Source organism: Vulpes vulpes, chromosome 10, assembly GCF_048418805.1.
Source record: "Vulpes vulpes isolate BD-2025 chromosome 10, VulVul3, whole genome shotgun sequence".
NCBI lineage: Eukaryota > Metazoa > Chordata > Mammalia > Carnivora > Canidae > Vulpes > Vulpes vulpes.
The window spans coordinates 29,913,857-29,936,116 of record NC_132789.1 but is presented as its reverse complement, the minus strand read 5'-3'; the positions used below and the strand labels follow the sequence as shown (position 1 = coordinate 29,936,116).

The 22,260-nt window shown below is 48.6% G+C and overlaps 1 protein-coding gene across 1 annotated transcript; it reads right to left on the bottom strand.

Annotated features, from left to right (window-relative positions):
- Window positions 1-196: 196 nt before the first annotated feature.
- On the bottom strand, window positions 197-21,992 carry CCDC74B (coiled-coil domain containing 74B). The gene is made up of 8 exons (XM_072722467.1): window positions 21,980-21,992; window positions 5,463-5,876; window positions 4,138-4,179; window positions 2,021-2,201; window positions 1,094-1,271; window positions 941-1,020; window positions 780-851; window positions 197-625 (listed from the first exon to the last, which is right to left on the bottom strand). The coding sequence occupies exons 1-8, from the start codon at window positions 21,990-21,992 to the stop codon at window positions 487-489; spliced, it is 1,119 nt and encodes a 372-aa protein (XP_072578568.1). The 3' UTR covers window positions 197-486.
- Window positions 21,993-22,260: the final 268 nt, after the last annotated feature.

Here is a 22,260-nt window from a genome sequence, read left to right as displayed (position 1 = left end):
GACAGGAAGCGCCCCCTGCCCCGAGGAGGGGAGGAGGGAGAGCACGCTGCACCTGCCCTTGTCTACTTGTCTGGTTGCAGGGCAGCCACCAGGCCCTGGATGAGCCCTGGTGAACCCCCCCGGGCACCCCCACCCCCCACCGCCGCAGGGAGCAGAGCAAGGGGCGCAGGGCTGTAATGCCGACAGCAATGAGGGATGAGACGCACAAGTGGAGCTATATTTCAGTCTTCCAACAGGTAGGGTAATATGAATCTCATAACATGTTTTCATGTAAACGCAGAATAGCAAAATACTGAGCAAGAAACTAAACAGTTTCTCAGTTCCGAGACCAAGTCCTTTAGCTGCCATGAGTTTTATCTGGAATTTCGCTTGGTCTAAACGCATTAGAAGTCTTTGGTAGTGCTATGCAGAGAGGGTTAGCATCTCCAGCTGGGGTCATGGGCTTGGCCATGACCTGCCGCACAGACGCACACCGTGCCGCTGGCCTCAGAGCACCGAGCGGTGCAGCCGCCGGCTCCGCACCACCTGCAGCCTTTTCTGCCGCTCAGCGAAGCTGCTCTTCAGGTTCTGCTTCAGCGTGGGCAGCACGGAGCGCTCTGCCACAGGCATCGGGCTTAGAATCAGGCTGTTAGGGCAGAGGGATGTCACTGCAGGTGCCCTCGGGGCAGGAGCTGAGCCGTGGCTGGCAGTGTGGCCCCAGGTGAGGCCCTGGGCTGGCCCAGCCCCTGCCATACTGGGCTCAGAGGCCACCCCACCCTCCCCCTGCTGGTGGGACTCACCATTTCATGGGGACGCCCTTGGTGGGGACCTTGGGGAGCTGCATGGCTCCCAGATGAGGGGCCTCCTGGTCCCTGGGGAAGGAGTCAGCATTGAGCCCCAGAGAAGCAAATCGGGATGGGGATGGGATGGGATGGGGTTGGGGCCGTGCCGGGTCACTCACTTCGGAGAGCTGGGCCCAGCCTCCTCTGGGGCAGCCTTGGGCCTCTGCTTCCCTTCCAGGATGGTCTTGAGGTGCTGCAACTGGAAGGCAGGGAGAAGAGGGGCAGTGGGCAGGACCCACAGAGGCACTGGGGCCCCGCGGCCCGAGCCTCACCTCTTGGGCCTGCAGGAGGTTGGCGTTCCACAGCTGGCGGATAACCACCTCACACTGCTGAAGCGTGGTGGGCTTGCGCAGGTACGGCGGCAGGCCCATCATGGGGGGCTGCTTGCCCTTGTGCTGGCCACCTGCTGCGGAGGTGGCCACTGCACTGAAGGTCTCCACTTCTTCATCTCTGGAACAGTCACTGCAGCAGCTCAGGGCCAGCCTCCAGGATTGGTCTCCCCACCCACCACCTCTCTTCCGGGCAGCACCCGCACCAGTGTGTCCATACCGCCTCCTTGGGGCCTGGTTCCCTTCTGCTGACCGAGGTGCCCCTGGCACCACTGGGGGGCTCCAGTGCCAGCTGCGACCTGGGCCCGTCCCCTCCTCCCTTCTCAAGCTGCGCCGCTGCCCTCAATCCTAACCCCACATCTGCGGGGCTGGTTGAGTGAGAATCTAAGGATGGGGTGCATCTAAGGAAGCCTGCCCTGCAGGTTGTACTACCCATGGGGCAACGGGGTCTCCATTTTGGATGCAAAGTCCAGGCTCCTTGCTGCGCTCCAGGGAAGTCCCAGAAACTCAGATGTCAGCCCTGGTCTTGCTCCAGCCTGCTGGCTCCCTGTGCCTTGCAGAGGCCAAGCACACTTGCCAGGGTGAGCCCAAGAACCCGACCTACTGTTCTCTTGGTGAAAAGCCAAGTGAGTTTGTCTCGTTTTTGTGAGAAAATGGTTTCGGGGCTGCTGCTGGCACCATCGTGTGGGCTCAGGGCAGCACAGGGACCTTGCAGACTCCCAAGGGAGAGGGGGAGGGCAGTGCCCACCAGATGGGCAAGCCTGGAGCGAGTATGCTTTCACTCAGGATACTGGCCCATTTGGAAAGGCAGAGCGGCTGGCTGGTTGCGGAATGTGCACTTCCTCCCGTGGGGTCCAGGCGAGCCCTTACTTGGCCGGCCCCTGCATCCCTGGGCCTTTGTCCAGCTTGCCGTTGTGCAGCAGGGCAGCAGCTGGGCTCTCCTCTTCCAGGTCCATCTTCTGGGGAACATTAGCTTTCGAGTCCCGCTTCTTGGAGGAGGCAAGCTGGGGCCGGGCCTTGACTTGAGAGTTGGCTGCAGCCAGGGCAGTCACTGTGGGCATCAAGCACCAGAACCTGAGTCCTCAGGATCAGCTGTGTGTGCCCCAGGAGTGCCCACCCCCTCCCTCAGTTTCCCCTTGTAAAGGAGAGAAAACCAAGCCCCCAGTGGGGGGCTGCTGGGAGACCCAAAGGGGAGGCCTGAGGGCCTGTGGGTGGTGCCTGCTGGCTGTGATAGAAGCAGGCCCCCCGCACCTAGACCAGGTCAGGCTCCCAGGCCTCCGGAAGGCCAGGGCCGGGGGTGGCCCTACAGATGTTACCGGACTCTGAAGCAGCACCCCATTTTGGGCAAAATGACACTGAGTGAGAGGTCTAGGACCTGACCTGCACAGGTTTCTTGCCCTGCACAAAGAGCTGGGGCTGCTCCTGTCAGGACGCCTGGCCTCAGAAGGCAGAGTGGGGAGAGGGGTGATGGGCTCCCTCGGGAGCCTGCTTGGGGGGGGACACGAGCAGGGCTTCCATTAGGCCACCTGTGTGCTGCCACTCCCCGGATGACCACTGAGGGAGGCTCAGGGGCCCCTCTGTGTTTTGGGGTGTATCTGCCATAGGACCTTGTGCCCCATGTCGACACTCCCTTGGTAGCCAAGCCCGCCGAGTTTTTGTAGCCTCTCTCTGGCCAGACCGCAGCCCTGTCACACCCCGCCTCAGCCCACTCTGGCTACTGGGTCACCCTCCTTGGCTCCCTTCAGCCATCCCTTAACCCCTGAGTCCACAGGGCCTGGCAGAGGTGCTCCCAGGCTGTTTGTCCAGCAGAAGACTGCTAGGGGTTTTCAGTGCCCAGGGCCCCCATGGGGCATGCGCCCCTCCCGTGACGCTGAGCTCATGGAAGGTGCCGGCATGCTCACTTGACAACGTCGAATTTGAGACGGACTTGATGGACTGAAAGCTGGAGTTGGAAAAGCTGCTTGTGGGAGATTCTCGCACAAGGTCAGCTGGGGATGGCAGGAGTGCCACTTCCATCCTGGCGCCCCCAGACCACTTTGCGGCCCTTCCCCTCTCCTGGCCCTGCTGGCCTGTGTGTTCACGCAGAGCCCACCCCCCGTTCTGGTGAGGCAGAGCCAGGGTGGGGGAGAGGAGATTTTTTGAAGGGCCATCCAGAAAGCAGTGGGCTTGGGCCCAAAGAAGCAGGCCCTGAAGGAGAATGACCTCTTCTGATGTCCCACTGGGCACCACTAGCACCGCAGGACTGGGACCACTAACAAGCCCTGCCACTTGCTGAGGACAGCTCCCTGAAACTACTCTAGCCCTGTCAGAGGAGGGCTACCACCCCATTCTCTGTGTCCCCCAAGAAGAGAGCCCAAGACTGGGGCATTCCAGGCTAGCACCACTCAGACTTGATCCTAAAGGGAAGTGGGGAGAGCAGGCCCAAGACAACCTGAGTCTCCCCGGGCTGGGCTGGGGACAGGCCAAGTGGGCTACTGTCCGGATGAGGAAGGGCCTTGGTAAGTGGCTATAGGTTTCTGCGTCACCACTTCCTTCCCCAGCCTTCTTGGTCACCTCGGAAGCACTGTGCCCAGAGCCATCCGTGCCAGGAAGTGATGGACCAGAGGCACGGGGCTGGGGCTGCCCAGTGCTTGCCAGCGTTTCAGTGACAGCCTGGGGCCTGCCACAGCAGCAATCCAAGTAAGATAATCCAGAGCACCAAGGCTCGGAGGTGGAAGGATCTGGGCAGCCCCCACCCCTAGCTCTCTGCCTGCTTCCCTACTGTGCAGACCTCAGGCCCTGGGACCTCCGAGAGCCCCACCTGCTGTGCTTGGGTGAACACCCAAACCATGGCTGGGGGCAGTGGCGTCCGTCCAGATCCCCCGGGGCCCCTTCCCACTGGGATAGCACATAGGCAGTACATCTACCTGGGTGGACACAAGCGCTCTGGAGGGGCTGCTCCCGACATCAGTAACTTCCCATCAGGCACCCGAGGGCCTCATTCTTACCTTTCTTTGGCTTCTGATTCATTATTAGCTTGTAATGAAGATCTGAAAGCAAACATATGCTCTGATCATTTTTGAAGCTGCTGCCACTTTGAGAGAAGAGGTCTACTCTGCCCTGTGCACGCCCTTCCTGCTGAACCCCTGAGAGACTTCACACATGACCTTGGCAGTCAAGACCCTGCCCGTGGGCCAAGACTTTGCCCTGGGTACCCTAAGGTGACAGCCACCCTGAGCCAGAGCCCTTGGGTATGAGCCTTGCTGGAAGTCCATCCGTCTGCCCATGATATCTGTCAGGCACCCTCTGCTAGGTGGGGCCCCAGCTCCAGGATGACCCAGCCCTCCAGGAGCCCCTAGCCATGGATGAGCAGATGTGGTCAGAGCAATGATCAAGTGACACCCAGGCCATGGGCTGGCCACACCCAGCCTAGGCTTCAGGGAGGGACAGGTGGGACTCGAGATTCCTTATGTCAAGAGGGGGAGGCCTGACATAACGGATACCCCTTTATCTCATAGTTAGCACTCCATGTAATGGCAGCAGGAGAAAGGTGGGGAGAAACTGAGGCAGGACTAGGTGTATCGGGGGAGGAGTTCCAGCTAAAATATAAGGGAGAAGAGACAGCGAAGCAGAGTAAAAGGCCTCAAATTCCACTTCAGGCCTAGCCCAGGTGGTGAGGAGCCACCAGGCGCACAAAGTTAGGAAGGCTGGGCCTGAGGAGACACATGGGCCCAGCAGATGTTGGGGAGGGGCTGGATGGGGCTGACACGTGTCTGCCTTTGATTCCGGTGCGTTTAGTTTGTGAAAATCATTGAGCTGTATACTCCGCTTTTTATGTCCATAAAGAGCCTTTTTAGGGGCCCCTGAGTGACTCAGTTAAGCATCTGCCTTTAGCTCAAGTCATGATCCCAAGGTCCTGAGATGGAGCCCCCACATCAGGCTCTCTGCGCGGTGGGGAGTCTGCTGCTCCCCCTCCCCCTGCCTGCCGCTCCCTCTGCTTGGGAGCTCGGGCGCGCGCTCCCTCTTTAGAATTAAAAACAAAAAACTGTTTTACAAGAGGCGGGCCTGCCTTGCTTAGAGACAGCCTGTGCCAGGGCCTCCTGTGGGAAATGCCACAAGCAGGCTGCACGCCGGAGGATGGGCCGGAGGTGGGCCGGCCCGGCGCCCCGCACTACGACCCGGGCTGCGGCCGGTGGGGGCAAGGAGCCCGCGCCCGCGTGGCGGGACCCGAGGGGGCTTGCTGCCCTGTTCCAGAGCCCACGCGTGTCTCTGTGCGGAGGCACCGGGGGCGGCAGGGCCGCGTCTGCCTGGGGCCCCGGGCGCCGGGACTCACCCTTGTTCTCCCGCTTGAGGTACTCGATCTCCTCGTGGAGCCTGACCAGCGTGTCGGAGTGCTGCTGCTGCAGAAACTGCAGGCTCTTTTCCAGGTCCAGGACGCGCTTCTGCGCCTCGCTGAGCCCAGCCTGAGCGCCGTGCTGGCCGGGGGGCTGCAGGGCCGCGGGCGGGCGCGGGCGCGACGCGCCCCGGGAGCCCGAGGTCCCCGAGCTGGAGGGCCGCTGCCCCGCCGTCGCCCCGACGCTCATGTAGCCGCCGCCGCCGCACGCCCACTCTGTGGCTGGGCTGCCCCGGCCTGGCGCCGCGTCGCCGTGGAAACGGGCGCGAGCGCCGGGGCGGGGCGTTCGCGGGGGCGGGGCGTTCGCGGGGGCGGGGCCTGCACCAAGTCCCGCCCCCGCCCGAGTACCCGGACCTAAAAGGCCCCAGTGACTTGAGGTCCGACTGCCGTGCGCTTTTACAGAAGGTCTTACCGTCCGCTTTTGTACGCTCGTTTGGGTCACTTCCTGAACAGATGCCACGGATCACAGGTGCAACAGTCAAAGAGGTAGAGTTTCCACTTCCAGTAACGCTAGAACCCTCTGCTTATGAAACGCGGACGGAACAGACGAACGCACCGGAGAGCAAGCAGGACGGAAAGTGGCGGAAGGCAGCTCCCCGAAGAAGGGCGGCTCTCCCCTGAGCGCGCCCTGGCTGAGGGGACCGAGGACGAGCCGGGGGGGGGGGGGGACGGGGGGGGAGGCTGGGAGCCTGGGCGGCCGAGGAGCTGAAGCTGTAAACTGGAGGTTTGCGGCTGGCCTCAGCTGCCCCGCGGAGTCCGGGGAACCGGGGAACCGCAAAGAGCTGGAAGGCCAAAGCCAAGAAGAGAGTCACTGGCCACCTACCAGTCCCAGCGGAGACCCAGCTTGGAGTCTGACAGAGGAGCCTGGTTTTCTTTGTAAATGCCTCAGTTTTCCTTCTAAACTCCAAACAGGCCACACCTTGGGAATGGAGACTATGTTCTAGAAGTGACACTTGCTCTAGAACTCAGGGCAACATCAAAATATATCCTCCCTCACAAAACTCAAAGTCCAGCCTCCACAAGTATTTGGTGATGTTCCAGTAATTCAACCACCTAGAGAACAAAACTCAACACTTAAGAGAATTATTTTTTAAAGATTTTATGTATTTATTCAAGAGAGAGAGAGAGAGAGGCAGAGACACAGGCAGAGGGAGAAGCAGGCTCCATGCAGGGAGCCCAGTGCGGGACCCGATCCCGGATCCGGGATAAACCCTGAGCCAAAGGCAGATGCTCAACCACTGAGCAACCCAGACATCTCTTTTTTCTTTTCTAAAGATTTTATTTATTCATGAGAGACAGAGAGGCAGAGGCAGAGACACAGGCAAAGGGAGAAGCAGGCTCCGTGCAGGGAGCCGACGTGGGACTCGGTCCCGGGACACCAGGATCAGGCCCTGGGCCGAAGGCAGGCGCTCAACCGCTGAACCCCCAGGCGTCCCTCTTCAGAGAATTATAACAGAACCCAGAGTCTCTGTGTCACATTATCCATGATGTCTGATATACAATAATAAATAATGGGCATGCAAAGAAACAGACAAATGTGACTGAGTCAAGAGAAAAAATTCAAAAGAAAGAAAAGAAAAAATTCAGATTCTATCAACAGGAATAGATCTGCCAATAATTCTAGATAATAAAATTTATAGGAAAGTACTTTATAATAAATTTTAAAATCTACAGAAAAAAGATGGCTGTAGTAATTGAAATCGTGGAGAATTTTTTATTTTTAATATTTTACATATTTATTCATGAGACACACAGGAGAGAGAGAGGCAGAGACACAGGCAGAGGGAGAAGCAGGCTCCATGCAGGGAGCTCCACGTGGGACTCGATCCTTGGTCTCCAGGATCAGGCCCTGGGCTGAAGGTGGCGCTAAAGCGCTGAGCCAACTGGGCTGCCCAAAATCATGGAGAATTTTTTAAATGATTGACAAAGTATTGAGGGGGAAAAGGAAATCTCAGAATTACAAATGTATCTGGACTTCTGGTTTCCTGGACAGCTGTTGGAAACCATCACTTCCATCCACACAGGAAAAAAAAAAAAAATAGCTGACCTGGGTGCCTGGGTGGCTCAGCAGGTTAAGTATCTGCCTGATCCCCAGGCCCTGGGATTGAGCCCCTGGTTGGGTTCCATGCTCAGCAGGAAGCTCCCTCTCTCTCTGCAGCTCCCACTGCCTGTGCGTTCTCTCTCTCTCTCTCTCTCTCTCTCTCTCTCCAAGAAAGAAAGAAAATAGCTGACCAAGCTGAAAAGCAACAACTCTCCCTGGATCCATCAGAGAACTGAGATCACAGGACAAACTACTGCCCTCAAATTGGAGCCACAGGCAGATGGAAACAGAATTGCAACTCACTGGAGCAGAAAACTTTGTAGGAACCACTGCTGGGCGGGCGGGGGGGGGGGGGGGGAATATAAACTAATTGACAAATTGCTGATGTGGCTCAGAGTGGACAAGGTTGAAAGTTTAAAAAAAAAAAAGTTCAAGGTTGGGAGGGTCCAATCTTAAGAGGCCCTCGCACCTTTGTGACTTTAACCTTCAGGCGTCCTCCAGATTCTCACGGGGAAGAATGGGGGGAAAATCCCCTTGTGATCCCAGCAGGAGGAGGGTGAAGGAGCCAGTCTGAAATATTGTTCAGAGTATTCTGTTCCTCTTTACATGACTTGCCTTCAAAAGAAAAAAGGGGAAAAAAAAAGAAAAAAGGGTGGCCCCAAATGCCAAACCGGACCTGGAGGAAAAGAAACACATCTCTAGCACCCTTTAGCCATCCCCTCTCTCCACACCTTCCACATCAGTGGGGCTCCTGTGTAAAAATGAGATACATGTGAAAGAAATGCCCATCTCAGACCCAATTTAAGAAGTTTCTAGGAAAAGCTAAGGATAACAAGGAAGACAAATTGAGGGCACCAGAAGAATATTTTGCCTCTGACACCTATGGCTAGAGCAAACAGCAAACATGAACTAAACCCTAGCAAGATAAATATAGAATTTCACACTAAGGGTCTGTTTACCTCAGTTTTTTCCACACAAACAGAGTTGCATCATGTCCAACTTTCAACAAAAAAAAATTACAGGGCATAGTAAAAGAGGAAGAACACAGTTTGAAGAGACAGCAAGCGTCAGAACTAGACTTGGATCTGGTAGAGATGTTGGAATTACTATAGTGGGAATTTTTTAAAGATTTTATTTATTTATTTGAGAGAGGGTGAGAACCAGAGAAATCACAGAGAGAGATGGAGAAGCAGATTCACCGCTGAGTAGAGAGCCTGATGCGGGGGCTCGATCCCTGGACTCTGGGATCATGACCTGAGCCAAAGGCTTAACTGACTGAGCCACCCAGGTGCCTCCAGATTGGAAATTTTAAAAAACTATAATGAATATGTTAATGACTCTAATGGGGAAAGTAGACAATATGAAAGAACAGATGGGTAATGTAAGCAGAGAGATGGAAACTCTAAGAATAAAAACGAAATGTGAGAAATCAAAAACACTGTAACAGAAGTGAAGGGGGTGCCTGGATGGCTCAGTCTGCCTTCAGCTCAGGCCATGATCCCCTGTTGGGGGCCCTGCTCAGTGAGGAGTCTGCTTCTCCCTCTGCCCCTGCCCCTGCTCGTGTTTTCTCTCCTCCTCCCTCCTCCTCCCCCAAATAGATGAATGAAAATCTTAAAAAGTAATAATAATAAGTGAAGAATGCCTTTGATGGGCTCATCAGTAGACTGGAAATGGCCAAGAAAAGAATCAATCGGCTTAAAGATATGTCAAGAGAAACTGCCAAAACTGAAATGTAAAGAGAAGCGTGAATGAAAAAGAACAGAATATCCTAAAATTCTGTGATTATTACAAAAGGTGTAGCATATGCATACTGGGAATACCAGAAGTTGAAGAGAGAAAGGTACAAAAGAAATATTTAAAGCCATAATGACTGATAATTTTAAAAAAATAATGAAAGACAACAGATTACAGATCCAGAAAGCTCAGTGGACAGAATAAACACAAAAAATCTAGTCTCAGGGATATCATACTCCAACTGAAGAAAATTAAAGAGAGAGAAAATCTTGAAAGAACCCAAGGAGAAGAAAACAAACCCTCATCTGTTAAGAAGCAAAGATAGAATTACATTGGACCTCTCCTCAGAAACCATGCAAGTGGTAAGAGAGCGGAAGACGATATTCCATGTGGAAAGAAAAAAACCACAAACCTGGAGTACTGGATCAAGCTACATTTTCCTTTCAAAGTAAAGGAGAAATAATAAAGACTTTCTCAGACAAACAAAGATTGAGAAGCTTTGTTGCCAGTAGCTCTGCTTTGTAAGAAATGTTAAAAGAAATTCTTCAGAAAGGAGAGAAATGACGTAGGTGAGAAATGTCTCTACATAAAGAAAAGAGCTCTTTAGAGAAGGAATACATGAAGGTAAAAAAGAAAATTCTTTTTCATATTCTTAAGACTTTATTTTTGTATTTTTTAAGTGCCTCCACACACAACGTGGGGCTCAAACTCATGACCCCAAGATCAAGAGTCACATGCGCCACCAACTGAGCCAGCCAGGCGCCCCTTCTTTTTCATACTCTTAATTAATCTAACAGATAACAGTTTGTTTCATCATAGCAACAATGCGTTTGGTAATTATAGCTTATAAATAAGTGAAATGAAGGACAGCAATATTATCAGTGATGGGAGGGAGAAATTGGAAATATTCTCAAGTCTTGAACTACCATGAAGTGGTATGGTGTTATTCTTTTTTTTTTTTAAGATTTAATTTTTTAATTTATTCATAGAGACACAGAATGAGAGAGAGGCAGACACACAGGCAGAGGGAGAAGCAGGCTCCATGCAGGGAGCCCAATGTGGGACTCGATCCTGGGACTCCAGGATCACACCCTGAGCCGAAGGCAGATGCTCAACCGCTGAGCCACCCAGGTGTCCCGGTATGGTGTTATTCTAAAGAGAATTTGGGGGGCACTTGGGTGGCTCAGCAGTTGAGCGTCTGTCTGCCTTTGGCTCAGCTCGTGATCCTGGGCTCCTAGGATCGAGTCCCACATCGGGATCCCCACAGGCAGCCTGCTTCTCCCTCTGCCTGTGTCTCTGCCTCTCTCTCTGGGTCTCTCCGAGCTGAAGGCAGATGCTCAACCGCTGAGCTACCCAGGCGTCCCATAAATAAAATCTATAAAAAAAAAAAAAAGGAGTCAATTCTCCAAGAAGAGTTATTATAACAGTACTCCAGCGAGTCTTACAGTTAGCACACTGGGTGCTTGGTGACTTAAAGCCTTTGGTCCCTAACAGAACTAATTTACTTTCTTTGAGATTTGTGGACTACTGGCCTTGGGGAATAAGGGACCAGAACAGGGGACATTCCCAGGCCACAGAGGTCAGCAAGTCTGTTTGAAGCCCCCTTAGCTTTCTCATTAGCACAGCAGTCTTTTAGAGAAATGTTTTTCCTTTTATTTATTTTTTTTATGACTTTATTTATTTATTCATGAGAAACCGAGAGAGAGAGAGAGAGAGAGAGAGAGAGAGGCAGAGACACAGGCAGAGGGAGAAGCAGGCTCCATGCAGGGAGTCCGATGTGGGACTCGATCCCAGGTCTCCAGGATCATGCCCTGGGCCAAAGGTGTTGCTAAACCGCTGAGCCACCCGGGCTGCCCGGTTTTTTTCCTTTTAAAGGTCATACAAATGACCTTACTGACCTCCCTTTGCACATCGGTAGACCTTGCCCTCCTTTGCAGAGAGAACAGAGTACTGTTGCACAACCCCTAGGTACCAAGGAACCAGACCTTGCACAACCTCGGAGCACCGAGATAACTCTGTAGCCGACATCATCAAGGCTGCATAGACTCAAAGAAATGTCACAGACCACTTGCGCTCTGGTAACTGATAAAAACCCCTTTCAAAATCTCTGGACCAAGCAGAGAAGTCGGAATTGACCTTTGGACAAGAGTCCACATTCTCCCCAGGTGGCCAGCCTCCTGAATAAAGCTCATATTTCTTCCCAATCACAACTCTTGAAGAACAAAAACAAACCTCTCTTGAGTATTGGTCTTTCCGGTGATGGGCAACTGAACTTGGGGTTCGGTAACAATGCCAATCTTTAATATGTATGAGCCTAACAATAGGACAGCAGAATAGGTGAGGCAAAAACTAGAAAGAACTTCAAGGAGAAGTCAATGAGCCCAGTCTTCTGGTTGGAGATTTCAATGCCTATCAGTAGTGGACAGATCCAGCAGGCGGAAAGTTAGTAAGGACGTAGTTGAACTCAACGGCACCATAAATCAGCTCACTGACACTGATAGGATACCTCATCCAACAACAGCAGATACTCATTCTTCTCAAGTTTATATCTAACATTCACCAAGACAGACCCCATTCTGGGCTATAAAATACTCCTTAACGGGGCACCTGGGTGGCTCAGTCGGTTTAGCATCTGGCTTTAGCTCAGGTCGTGATCCTGGGGTCCTGGGATCGAGTCCCGCCTCCGGCTCCCTGCTCAACAGGGAGTCTGCTTCTCCCTCTCCCTCTGCCCCTACCCCCTGCTCATGCCCGCACATGCTCACACTCTCACTCTCTCGCTGTCTCTCAAATAAATAAACTTTTAAAAAATCTTTTAAAAATACTCCTTTACAAACTTAAAAGGATAGAAATCATACAACGTATGCCTTCAGACCACAAAGGAATTAAACAACAGATCAGTAACAGAAAGATAGCTGGAAAATACAAAATACTTGGAGATGAAACAGCTTTCTTCTAAATGACACACTGGTCAACAAAGAAGTCTCGAGTGAGACTTTTAAGATATTTTGAAATAAATGAAAATGAAAATACAAAAAAAAAAGAAAATGAAAATACAACTTAGTGGAACTTGAGGGATGCAGTTAAAGCACCTCACAGAGGGAAATTTATAGTACAGAATGCATAAAATATTTTTAAATGTTTTTTTTTTAATGGTTTTTAACCTTCAGTTAGGGAAGATCTTCTTAAATGAGATCCGAAATATAGAAATCATAACAAAAAGACTGTTAATTCTGACTTTATAAAAATTTCGTGCACCTCAAAATTAAAAGACAACACTTAGAAAAAATATTTGCAACATATATAACAGAGAAAAAAATTAATATGTAGAATACATCACTGATTCCTACATGTTAAGAGGCAAATAATATAATAACAGATAAAATTTAACCCCATAAAGTGATTGAGGAACAAATGAATGAAATTATGTTCAAGAGAAGCTATAAAAGAAATGGTATCAGGCACCTGAGAAAAGTTACTTCTTATTAAAGCAACACAAGCAACACAAACAGTTGACCGATTTAACACTACATTTTTTTTTAACAAGGCAAAAGGGAAAGTCATTGTGGAACAGAGTTTTCCTTATCTGGCAAAGTAAACACATTCCTCTTCAGAAACAAATTTCTTTGGGACCAAATTGGAGGGATTTAGCATTTTGGTTGTTTGAATGCGAAACATTGATTTATTGAATAGAATGGATAATGTCTTCAAGGGTGCTTTTCCTAAGAGACAAGCAAGCCAGATGGTGTTCATTTTATCCTTTTTCCTTTTAAATTTATATATTCCTTTAGTAAAATTAATAGATAATAAAGATCTTTTAAAATCTACTATTACAGGGACACCTGGGTGGCCCAGCAGTTGAGCACCTGCCTTTGGCCCAGGGCGTGATCCTTGAGTCCCGGGATCGAGTCCCACATTGAGCTCTCTGCATGGAGCCTGCTTCTCCCTCTGCCTGGGTCTCTGCCCCCTCCCCCTGTCTCTCATGAAAAAATAAATAAAATCTTTTTTAAAAAATCTACTGTTACAGATGGGCGCCTGGGTGGCTAAGTCGATTAAGCATTTGACTCTTGATCTCAGCTCAGATCTTGATCTCAGGGTTGTGAGTTCAAGCTCCCACACTGAGCTCCATTCTAGCCGTGGAGCCTACTTTAAAAAAAAAAAAATCTGTTACAGAAAGTCTTCGCCTTCCCTGCCACTACTCACAACTCCCCAGACATAAACACCACATATCTGGGGGGCTCTTTTTTCTCCATGGCTTTCCATGACGTGCTTAGCTACCATTTCTTGATTTATCAAAATGAGCCACATTCACCAGCTCCCTGTTCTAAATAGATGAGGATTTAACTCACTTATGTCACCAATACCACGTTCTAATGTGATCCTATTGTTGTTCTTACTTCCTCTCTTATTTATATGTGTAATCTTACACCTTCATTTTTGGTTTTACCTTACTTTACAGCAAATGAAGTGTGGCCGTGGGCATGTGAAAGCCATTGGCATGTTGCCAATGCCTCTGTTTGACATTCACCCGTCTCACTATGTTTCCCATCACTCTAAAGCTTGCCCAATAGTATGGTGGATTAGACTTTTGAAGATTTGGGTATGGTGCCAGCGGGGTGGAATCACTTCGTGGAGCTGGCATGATGTGCTGTGAGATGCAGGGCATGCTCTGAAGCAGGGACTAATGTATAGTGAAATTTCCCCATAGGAAAGATATCCAAAGATGTCAGGAATCCAGGGGTAGAAAGGGGAGTAGCTCCTTTCACTGTGACTAATCTGACCAACAAAGTTTTGGCTTCCCATCCCCACAACTTTGGGTCCTGCTGGTTTAGAGGTCTTAGTTCCCAGGGATGGGAAGGGACACACTGGTTCCACTGAACAGAAAGCTGAGACTGCCACCTGGTGACTTTGCCAGGCAAAGAAGAGGGTTGCTGTACTGGTCTTGGTGATCAAGAGTAAACTGGTTTGCTACTCCACAATGGGGACAGAGAAGAATACCTAGCACCCAGGAGGTTCTCGTGGTAATCTTACTTAGTACTCCCACAATCCGTGGCAAAAGTTATGGAAAACTCTAGCAAACCTAAAACAGGCAGGACCATGTAAGGCATAGAAACTTCAGGAATAAATATCTAGGTCACAGGGACGCCTGGGTGGCTCAGCGGTTAAGCGTCTGCCTTCCGGCTCAGGGCGTGATGCTGGAGTCCTGGGGATCAAGTCCCACATTGGGCTCCCCGCATGGAGCCTGCTTCTCCCTCTGCCTGTGCCTCTGCCTTTCTCTGTGTGTCTCTTATGAATAAATAAAATCTTAAAAAAATAAAGGAGAGCAGAATCAGGAAATAGAGGAACATCTTTCAGAGATAGATAAAGGGGAACTTTGGTTTCCTCTTTGGATGTGGCTGTAGGAAGGATAGGTGAATCATACAACGTGGAAACATGGTGTTCTGAATATCTTTACTAAGAAGTGAAATGTAAAAAAGGAGTTGTTTGGATGCTGAGCTGGCCAAGGGGTAGATTGTGCTGGGCTGGTTGTTAGCTCCACCACCATTCATTTTTAAGGCTAATTAGAACTATATTTTCCAGAATTTCCTTTCCCATGTTTTTTTTTTTTTTTAAGATTTTATTTATTTATGAGAGAGGGGGCAGGGAGGGACAAGCACACTCTTTGCTTAGCATGGAGCCAGACACGGGGCTCAATCTCAGAACCCGAGACCATGACCTGAGCAGAAACCAAGAGTCAGACGCTTAACCAACTGAGCCATCCAGGCTCCCCTCCCATATGGTTTTGGAGTAGAGTAGGCCAGAGAGGAAGTTGTATGAGATTTGGAAGACTGTGAATCAGTCACAGGCAAGTGTGTGGTTAAACAAGAGATTCACAGCGGCTTCCTGGGGCACTCTCTATCACTGAATTCTCACATGATCAGTAGAAGCTTCTCAGAGATTCTGAAGAACCCCAGTGCTTCAGGCTGAGATCTTTAGCATAGCTCCTTTGCGCTTGGAGACAGCTCCCATGACCTCTGCTCCTTTGGCTCTTCCAACACTCATGGAAGTTCCTAATTCTATATTAAATTCCTTTCACATTCAGAATACATAACGGTCCCAACAGATGCAAGATTTAAAAATCTTCCTGAGAAAAGAACAGATTGCTTACAAAAAACGAGAAATCAGCACGGCACTGAATATAAGCGGCCACATTGGAAACTAGAATAAAGGGCAGCTCGGGTGGCTCAGCAATTCAGCGCCGCCATCGGCCCAGGGTGTGATCCTGGAGACCTGGGATCGAGTCCCACATCGGGCTCCCTGCATGGAGCCTGCTTCTCCCTCTGCCTGTGTCTCTGCTCTCTCTGTGTCCCTCATGAATAAATAAATAAAATCTTTTTTAAAAAAAGAAACTAGAATAGAGCAAAGCCTTCAAAATTTGAAGGGAAATTGATTTCCAGGTCAGAATTCTCTATCCAGCCCGGGTGTTCGATAGGGTAAAATAAAGACATTTTTAGACATGCAAACTTTCAAAATTTTACTTTTTTGTCCATTTTTCCCAGGATGCTAACTAGAGGATATGCAACATCAAAATTAGCAAATGGAGGGAAGAGACACCTGAGTGGCTCAGTGGTTAAGCTCTGGACAAGATCCTGGGGTCCTGGAATCGAGTCCCACATCGCCCTCTGCCTGTGTCTCTGCCTCTTTCTCTATGTCTCTCATGAATAAATGAATAAAATCTTTAAAAAAAAAAGGAAATGGGAAAATAAACAAAAACAAGAAACAGAAAAAGAATCTAGAAAACAAGGAAGCCAATGCAGGAGAGAGGTGCCAAGAATTTAAGGGTTGATGGTGGAGGGAATCCTAGCATGGCCATGGTGCGAGAGGCCTGGAGACCAGTTAGCCAGACTGGGCATGAGGACTGAAAGCTACAGAAGGGAGGTGGCCAAGGGGTAAAGGAAATGGAGTCAGCAGTTCATCTGATGTGTTTGTTTACATTGGGGCATCCTTCCATTCTATGGGAAACTTTAGGAAGATTTAGTAATAGTACTTAGAAAATGAAGCAAATGGGATCCCTGGGTGGCGCAGCGGTTTAGCGCCTGCCTTGGCCCAGGGCGCGATCCTGGAGACCCGGAATCAAGTCCCACGTTGGGCTCCTGGTGCATGGAGCCTGCTTCTCCCTCTGCCTGTGTCGCCGCCTCTCTCTCTCTCTCTCTCTCTGTGCGACTATCATAAAAAAATAAAAATTAAAAAAAAAAAAAGAAAATGAAGCAAATGAACCATTGAGAGTCATTGGTGGACCAATGACTAACTCCTGGAAGAACAACATATATAAGAAGGGAATACATTTGTGCTATAAACACAGCTCATCAGTGAACAGTGTTTACATCATCCCAGTAATGTCAATACTAAATATCAATTTCAGATTTATAGAGGGCAACTGGCCAAGAAGTAGATATAATGTTGCAAATGTATGCTTTGGTCCCGCCCTTTATTTTGGGGGATTTAGCTTACAAGTGATCTATATACATACCAAGTGAAGTATTTGCAAGGTCATTCATTGTAACATGCTTTTTTTTTTTTTTTTTTTTAAATTTATTATAGTCACACACAGAGAGAGAGAGGCAGAGACACAAGCAGAGGGAGAAGCAGGCTCCATGCACCGGGAGCCCGACGTGGGATTCGATCCCGCATCTCCAGGATCGCGCCCTGGGCCAAAGGCAGGCACTAAACCGCTGCGCCACCCAGGGATCCCTGTAACATGCTTTGATGTGGCAAGAGATTGGAAACAGCTCAAGTAGCCACCAAATGGAGATAGGTTGGGGATCCCTGGGTGGCTCAGAGGTTTAGCGCCTGCCTTCGCCCCAGGATGTGATCCTGGAGACCCAGGATCGAGTCCCACAGGAGACCCGGGATCGAGTCCCACGTAGGGCTCCCTGCACGGAGCCTGCTTCTCCCTCTGCCTGTGTCTCTGCCTCTCTCTCTCTCTCTCTCTCTCTCCATCTCTCATAAATAAATGAATAAATTAAAAAACAAACAAACAAATAAATAAATAAATATCAATTTCACCAAAAATTATGACACACTGGAGGAGAGGGTCCTGTGGGAGTGTAGGGGAAGATGAGGAGGTGAGTGGATATTTTTGTAAGGGTGATAGTTTTTTTTTTTTAAGAGTGATAATTTCTAATGTTCCATCAAAAGGTCTGTAAAGAATATTTAAATTAAGGAAGAACTAGATATTAAAGAACATTATTGGGATCCCTGGGTGGCACAGCGGTTTGGCGCCTGCCTTTGGCCCAGGGCGCGATCCTGGAGACCCGGGATCGAATCCCACGTCAGGCTCCCGGTGCATGGAGCCTGCTTCTCCCTCTGCCTGTGTCTCTGCCTCTCTCTCTCTCTCTCTCTCTCTCTCTGTGACTATCATAAATAAAAGAAAATAAAAAAAATTAAAAAAATAAGTATGGAGATAAATATCAGAAGAAATAGTTGAAAGAGTTGAAAGGATTGCTTCCAGAATGCTGGACTGCTATTTTTTCCCTATAATCTGAGGGGACTATTTGACTCTTTTTTTAATTAAAAAATTTTTTAAATTAAAATTCCAATATAATTAATATACAGTATTATATTAGCTTTAGATATACAATATAGTGATTCAACAATCTTATACGCTACTCAGTGCTCATTACAAGAAGTGTATTTTTTTTAAAGATCTTATTTATTTATTAGAAACAGAAAGAGAGAGGCAGAGACACAAGCAGAGGGAGAAGCAGGCTCCATGCAGGGAGCCCGACGCGGGACTTGATCCCAGGTCTCCAGGATCACACCCTGGGCTGAAGGCAGCACTAAACCACTAAGCCATTGGGCCACCCCAAAAAGTGTATTCTTAATCCCCTTCACCTAGTTCACCGATCCCCCCATCCCCCTCCCTCTAGTGACCACCAGTTTGTTCTTTGTATTTAAGAGTCTGTTTTTTTTCTCTTTTTTCCTTTGTTCACTTCTTTTGTTTCTTAAATTCCACAAATGAGTGAAATCATAAGGTATTTGCCTTTACTATTTGACTTTTATATTGCTTTGATAAAAAAATAAATAAAAATCAGACTTCAGAGGAAAATGTAAGAAAAAATGAACACCGTAGTAGAAAAAAGTAGGCAAGGATAATTAGGCAATTCACAAAACACAAAGGATGGATTGACATGAGAAAACATTAAACATTACACTAAAAGGTTAGAGAAATGAAAATATGCACAATAATAATATATGGGTTTTCCCACCAGATTATGTTTTTAAAAATATTTTATTTATTTGAGGGAGAGAATGAGCAGAGGGCCTGGAGGGGTAGAGGGAGAAGCAGACTCCCTGACGGCAGATGCTTAATCGACTGAGCCACCCAGGCGCCCCGAAGATTTTTTTTTTTAAGATTTTATTTATTTATTCATGAGAGAGACAGAGAGAGGGACAGAGACATAGGCAGAGGGAGAAGCAGACCTCCGGCAGGGAGCCCAACATGGGACTCGATCCCAGGACCCCAAGATCACACCCTGAGCCAAAGGCAGATGCTCAACCGCTGAGCCACCCAGCGCCCCAGAGATTTTTTTTTAAAACTTACTTCTTTTTTTAAACTTACCTTGTTTTCTCAGTAAATTGGAAACGTAATAACACTAGCCTGACAGGATTTATTTCAAGGGTGCCGGGAAATAATGCAGGAGATCTCTAAACACGTTACCTGAATACAAAGGAATGAAAGATAAGAAAGCTACCTCCATGTGGCAAGCCCGAGATATGGCTGAAAAGATAGTGGCAATTTTCCCATTTGACATTCTTTTATAAAAAATAAATAAGTAGGCAGCCCTGTACACACACATCTGTTCTCCATCCGTCTCCCTGCTGACACCGGGAAGGGTATGTATCGTGCACACTGGACTCTTGTCCTCAGAGGCTGGAAAGGCACTGGGTCTTGTTTCAGGATGGCCCCACATCCTGCTTTGTCTGAAACGGTCCCAGTTTATGCCTGCTTCCTGGGGGTAATTACAGCAGCAGCTACTTTTATTCTCAAAGTGGTCTCACTTGGATGAGAAATTACATGGTTGCCATAGTCCTAGTTCCCTAGATTGCAGGGATTCATCTAGGCTAAAATACAGGACAAGATGCTTTAGGTCCCCTGTGGGAAGAGGGTGAAGTTGTTAGGCCATGTGTATTTTTACAGATTGGAATATATATATATATATATATATATATATATATATATATATATATATATATATTTATGAGAGACACAGAGAAAGAGAGGCAGAGACACAGGCAGAGGGAGAAGCAGGCTCCATGGAGGGAGCCCGATGCGGGACTCGACCCCAGGTCTCCAGGATCAGGCCCTGGGCCGAAGGCGGCGCTAAACCGCTGAGCCCCCCGGGCTGCCCCAGATTATATTTTTGTTGACACAAAAGATGCATGTGGGTGCACACGTATGTGTGTGTGCGCGCGTGCGCGTGTGTGCGTGTGGCTAATGCAGGTGAAAGAGCACACACACACACACACACCCCGCCACTGCAAAAAGATCATTGAATCGGCTCAAGCAGCTGCACAAGTTCTTCACTGTGAGCCTGTATCCCCAGAGCATCGACACAGAAGAAACAGCTTTATCCTGGAGAATATTAAAGGCCAATGTTGCAAAGAAATCTGTCTACAAAGGTCCATCAGTATAATTCCTGTGGCACATGTTATTTTTAGTGGATTGTTTTCTTTTTGGTGCCATTTGATTTACTGCAGAGTGTGACACTCTTTATTTATTTATTTGGGAGAGAGAGACAGAGAGGGAGAACGTGCAGTGGGGAGGGGCAGAGGGAGAAGGAGAGTCTGAAGCAGACTCCACACTGAGCGTGGAGGGGGCTCCACCTCACAACCCTGAGATCACAACCTCAGCTGAAACTAAGAGTCTGACGGCCACCCTAAAAATTTTTTTTAAGATTTTATTTATTCATGAGAAACACACACACACACACACACACACACACACACACAGACACAGGCAGAGGGAGAAGCAGGCTCCATGCAGGGAGCCCGACGCAGAACTCGATCCTGGGACTCCAGGATCACGCCCTGGGCCGAAGGCAGACACTCAACTGCTGAGCCACCCAGACATCCTAAAAGATTTTATTTTTAAGTAAACTCTACAGTAAATGGTTTTTTTTTTAAATATTTTATTTATTTATTCATGATAGAGAGAGAGAGAGGCGCAGAGACAGGTAGAGGGAGAAGCAGGCTCCATGCAGGGAGCCCGACGTGGGACTTGATCCAGGGTCTCCAGGATCACGCCCTGGGCCGCAGGCGGCACTAAACCACTGCGCCAAGGAGGCTGCCCCACTCTACAGTAAATGTGAGGGTAAAACTTACAACCCCGATATCAAGAGTTGCATGCTCTACTGACTGAGCCAGCCGGGCACCCCACTCATATCCTACTCTTGACGGGAAGTCTTACTGATAATATAAATAGTCACATAAACACATTCCTTGTGATATATATATATATATATATATATATATATATATATATATATATATATCATAACCTATGTTTAACCTATGTTTAAAAAAATGTATGTATTAGTTATATATATTACATACTGTATTCTTACAATAAAGTAAATAACAAACATGTTAGTAGGAAAATCATGAGGAAGGGGCGCCTGCCTGGCTCAGTCAGGAGAGCATGTGACTCTTGGTCTTGGGGTGGTGAGTTCGAGCCCTACATTGGGTGTAGAGCTTACTTATAAATAAAATCTTTAAGAAAGAAATCATAAGGAAGATATTATACATTCACTGTGCGGTATTTATTTAAAAAAATCCACATATAAGTGGACCCACACAGTTCAAACCAGTGTTGTTCAAGGATTAACAGTACTTCACTAAGCTACCAATGCACTGGAAAATGGGAGAGTGTCACCAACACACTAGAAACAGATAAATTAGTGAAAGAGAAAACACAGGCAGCGTCACATTTATACAGCAATGAGTCTGGAAGGAACCTTATCCAAAATAGGTGTGGAGAACTTCTGCAAAAGTGGAGGATGTAGGGACGCCTGGGTGTCTCAGCGGTTGAGTGTCTGCCTTTGGCTCAGGGAGTGATCCCGGGGTCCTGGGATCGAGCCCCACATCGGGCTCCCTGCAGGGAGCCTGCTTCTCCCTCTGCCTGTGTCTGTGACTCTCTCTGTGTGTCTCTCATGAATAAATAAATAAAAATCTTTTTTAAAAAGTGGAGGATGTATATTCCCAAGGGGGATAAAACGTGCCTTGAGAGGCTCCAGGGAGAATACCTGGGTGATTAGTTAGGGCAGTGCTCTTAGAACAGCTTGGCTAGGGATGGAGAGGTCAGTAAGTACCCTGATGGCTGACAAACCCCTTATCTGTAACCTACCAGCATCACTTCTCTAACATTAGCATATTGCCTTCTCCCCCAGAGTTGTTGTCAGCAAGCTGCATCCACAAATAAGGATCCTTAAAAACACAGAGATACAGAGAATTACCCCGTATTTGAGGAAACACGCCATGAAAGTAGAGAGGCAATAAAAAGAATGAACACACCAGGAAACAGAGCTAATAGAGCAACCAGGAAAAGACTACAAAATAAGTATATTAACATCTTCAAAAGTATTCCAAAGGCTGTTTGTGTTCATGAGAAAGAAATAAAACTCCCTGCAAATCAGCAGCAGTTCACCTTCCTCCACCATGACCGCCTCCTTCTGCTTCTGCTGCTGCCCCTGGCCCAGCTCGAGTGCTCAGTGGGTCCCCAGTGGTACTCAGTGTAGCACACGCTCTACTTCCTGCGACGGACGCTGTGCGCACCCTGGCAAACATAAGTCCCCAGGAAAGAGTCAGGAGGCAAAGCAATCTCTTCAAAGTAATGTTCAATGGCATTAGCCCCCTCATAAAACTAAAAATTAGCTTCCCGGTGCTCCAGAGATGAACACCAAGGTGCTAACATGGGCTTTAGGGTCT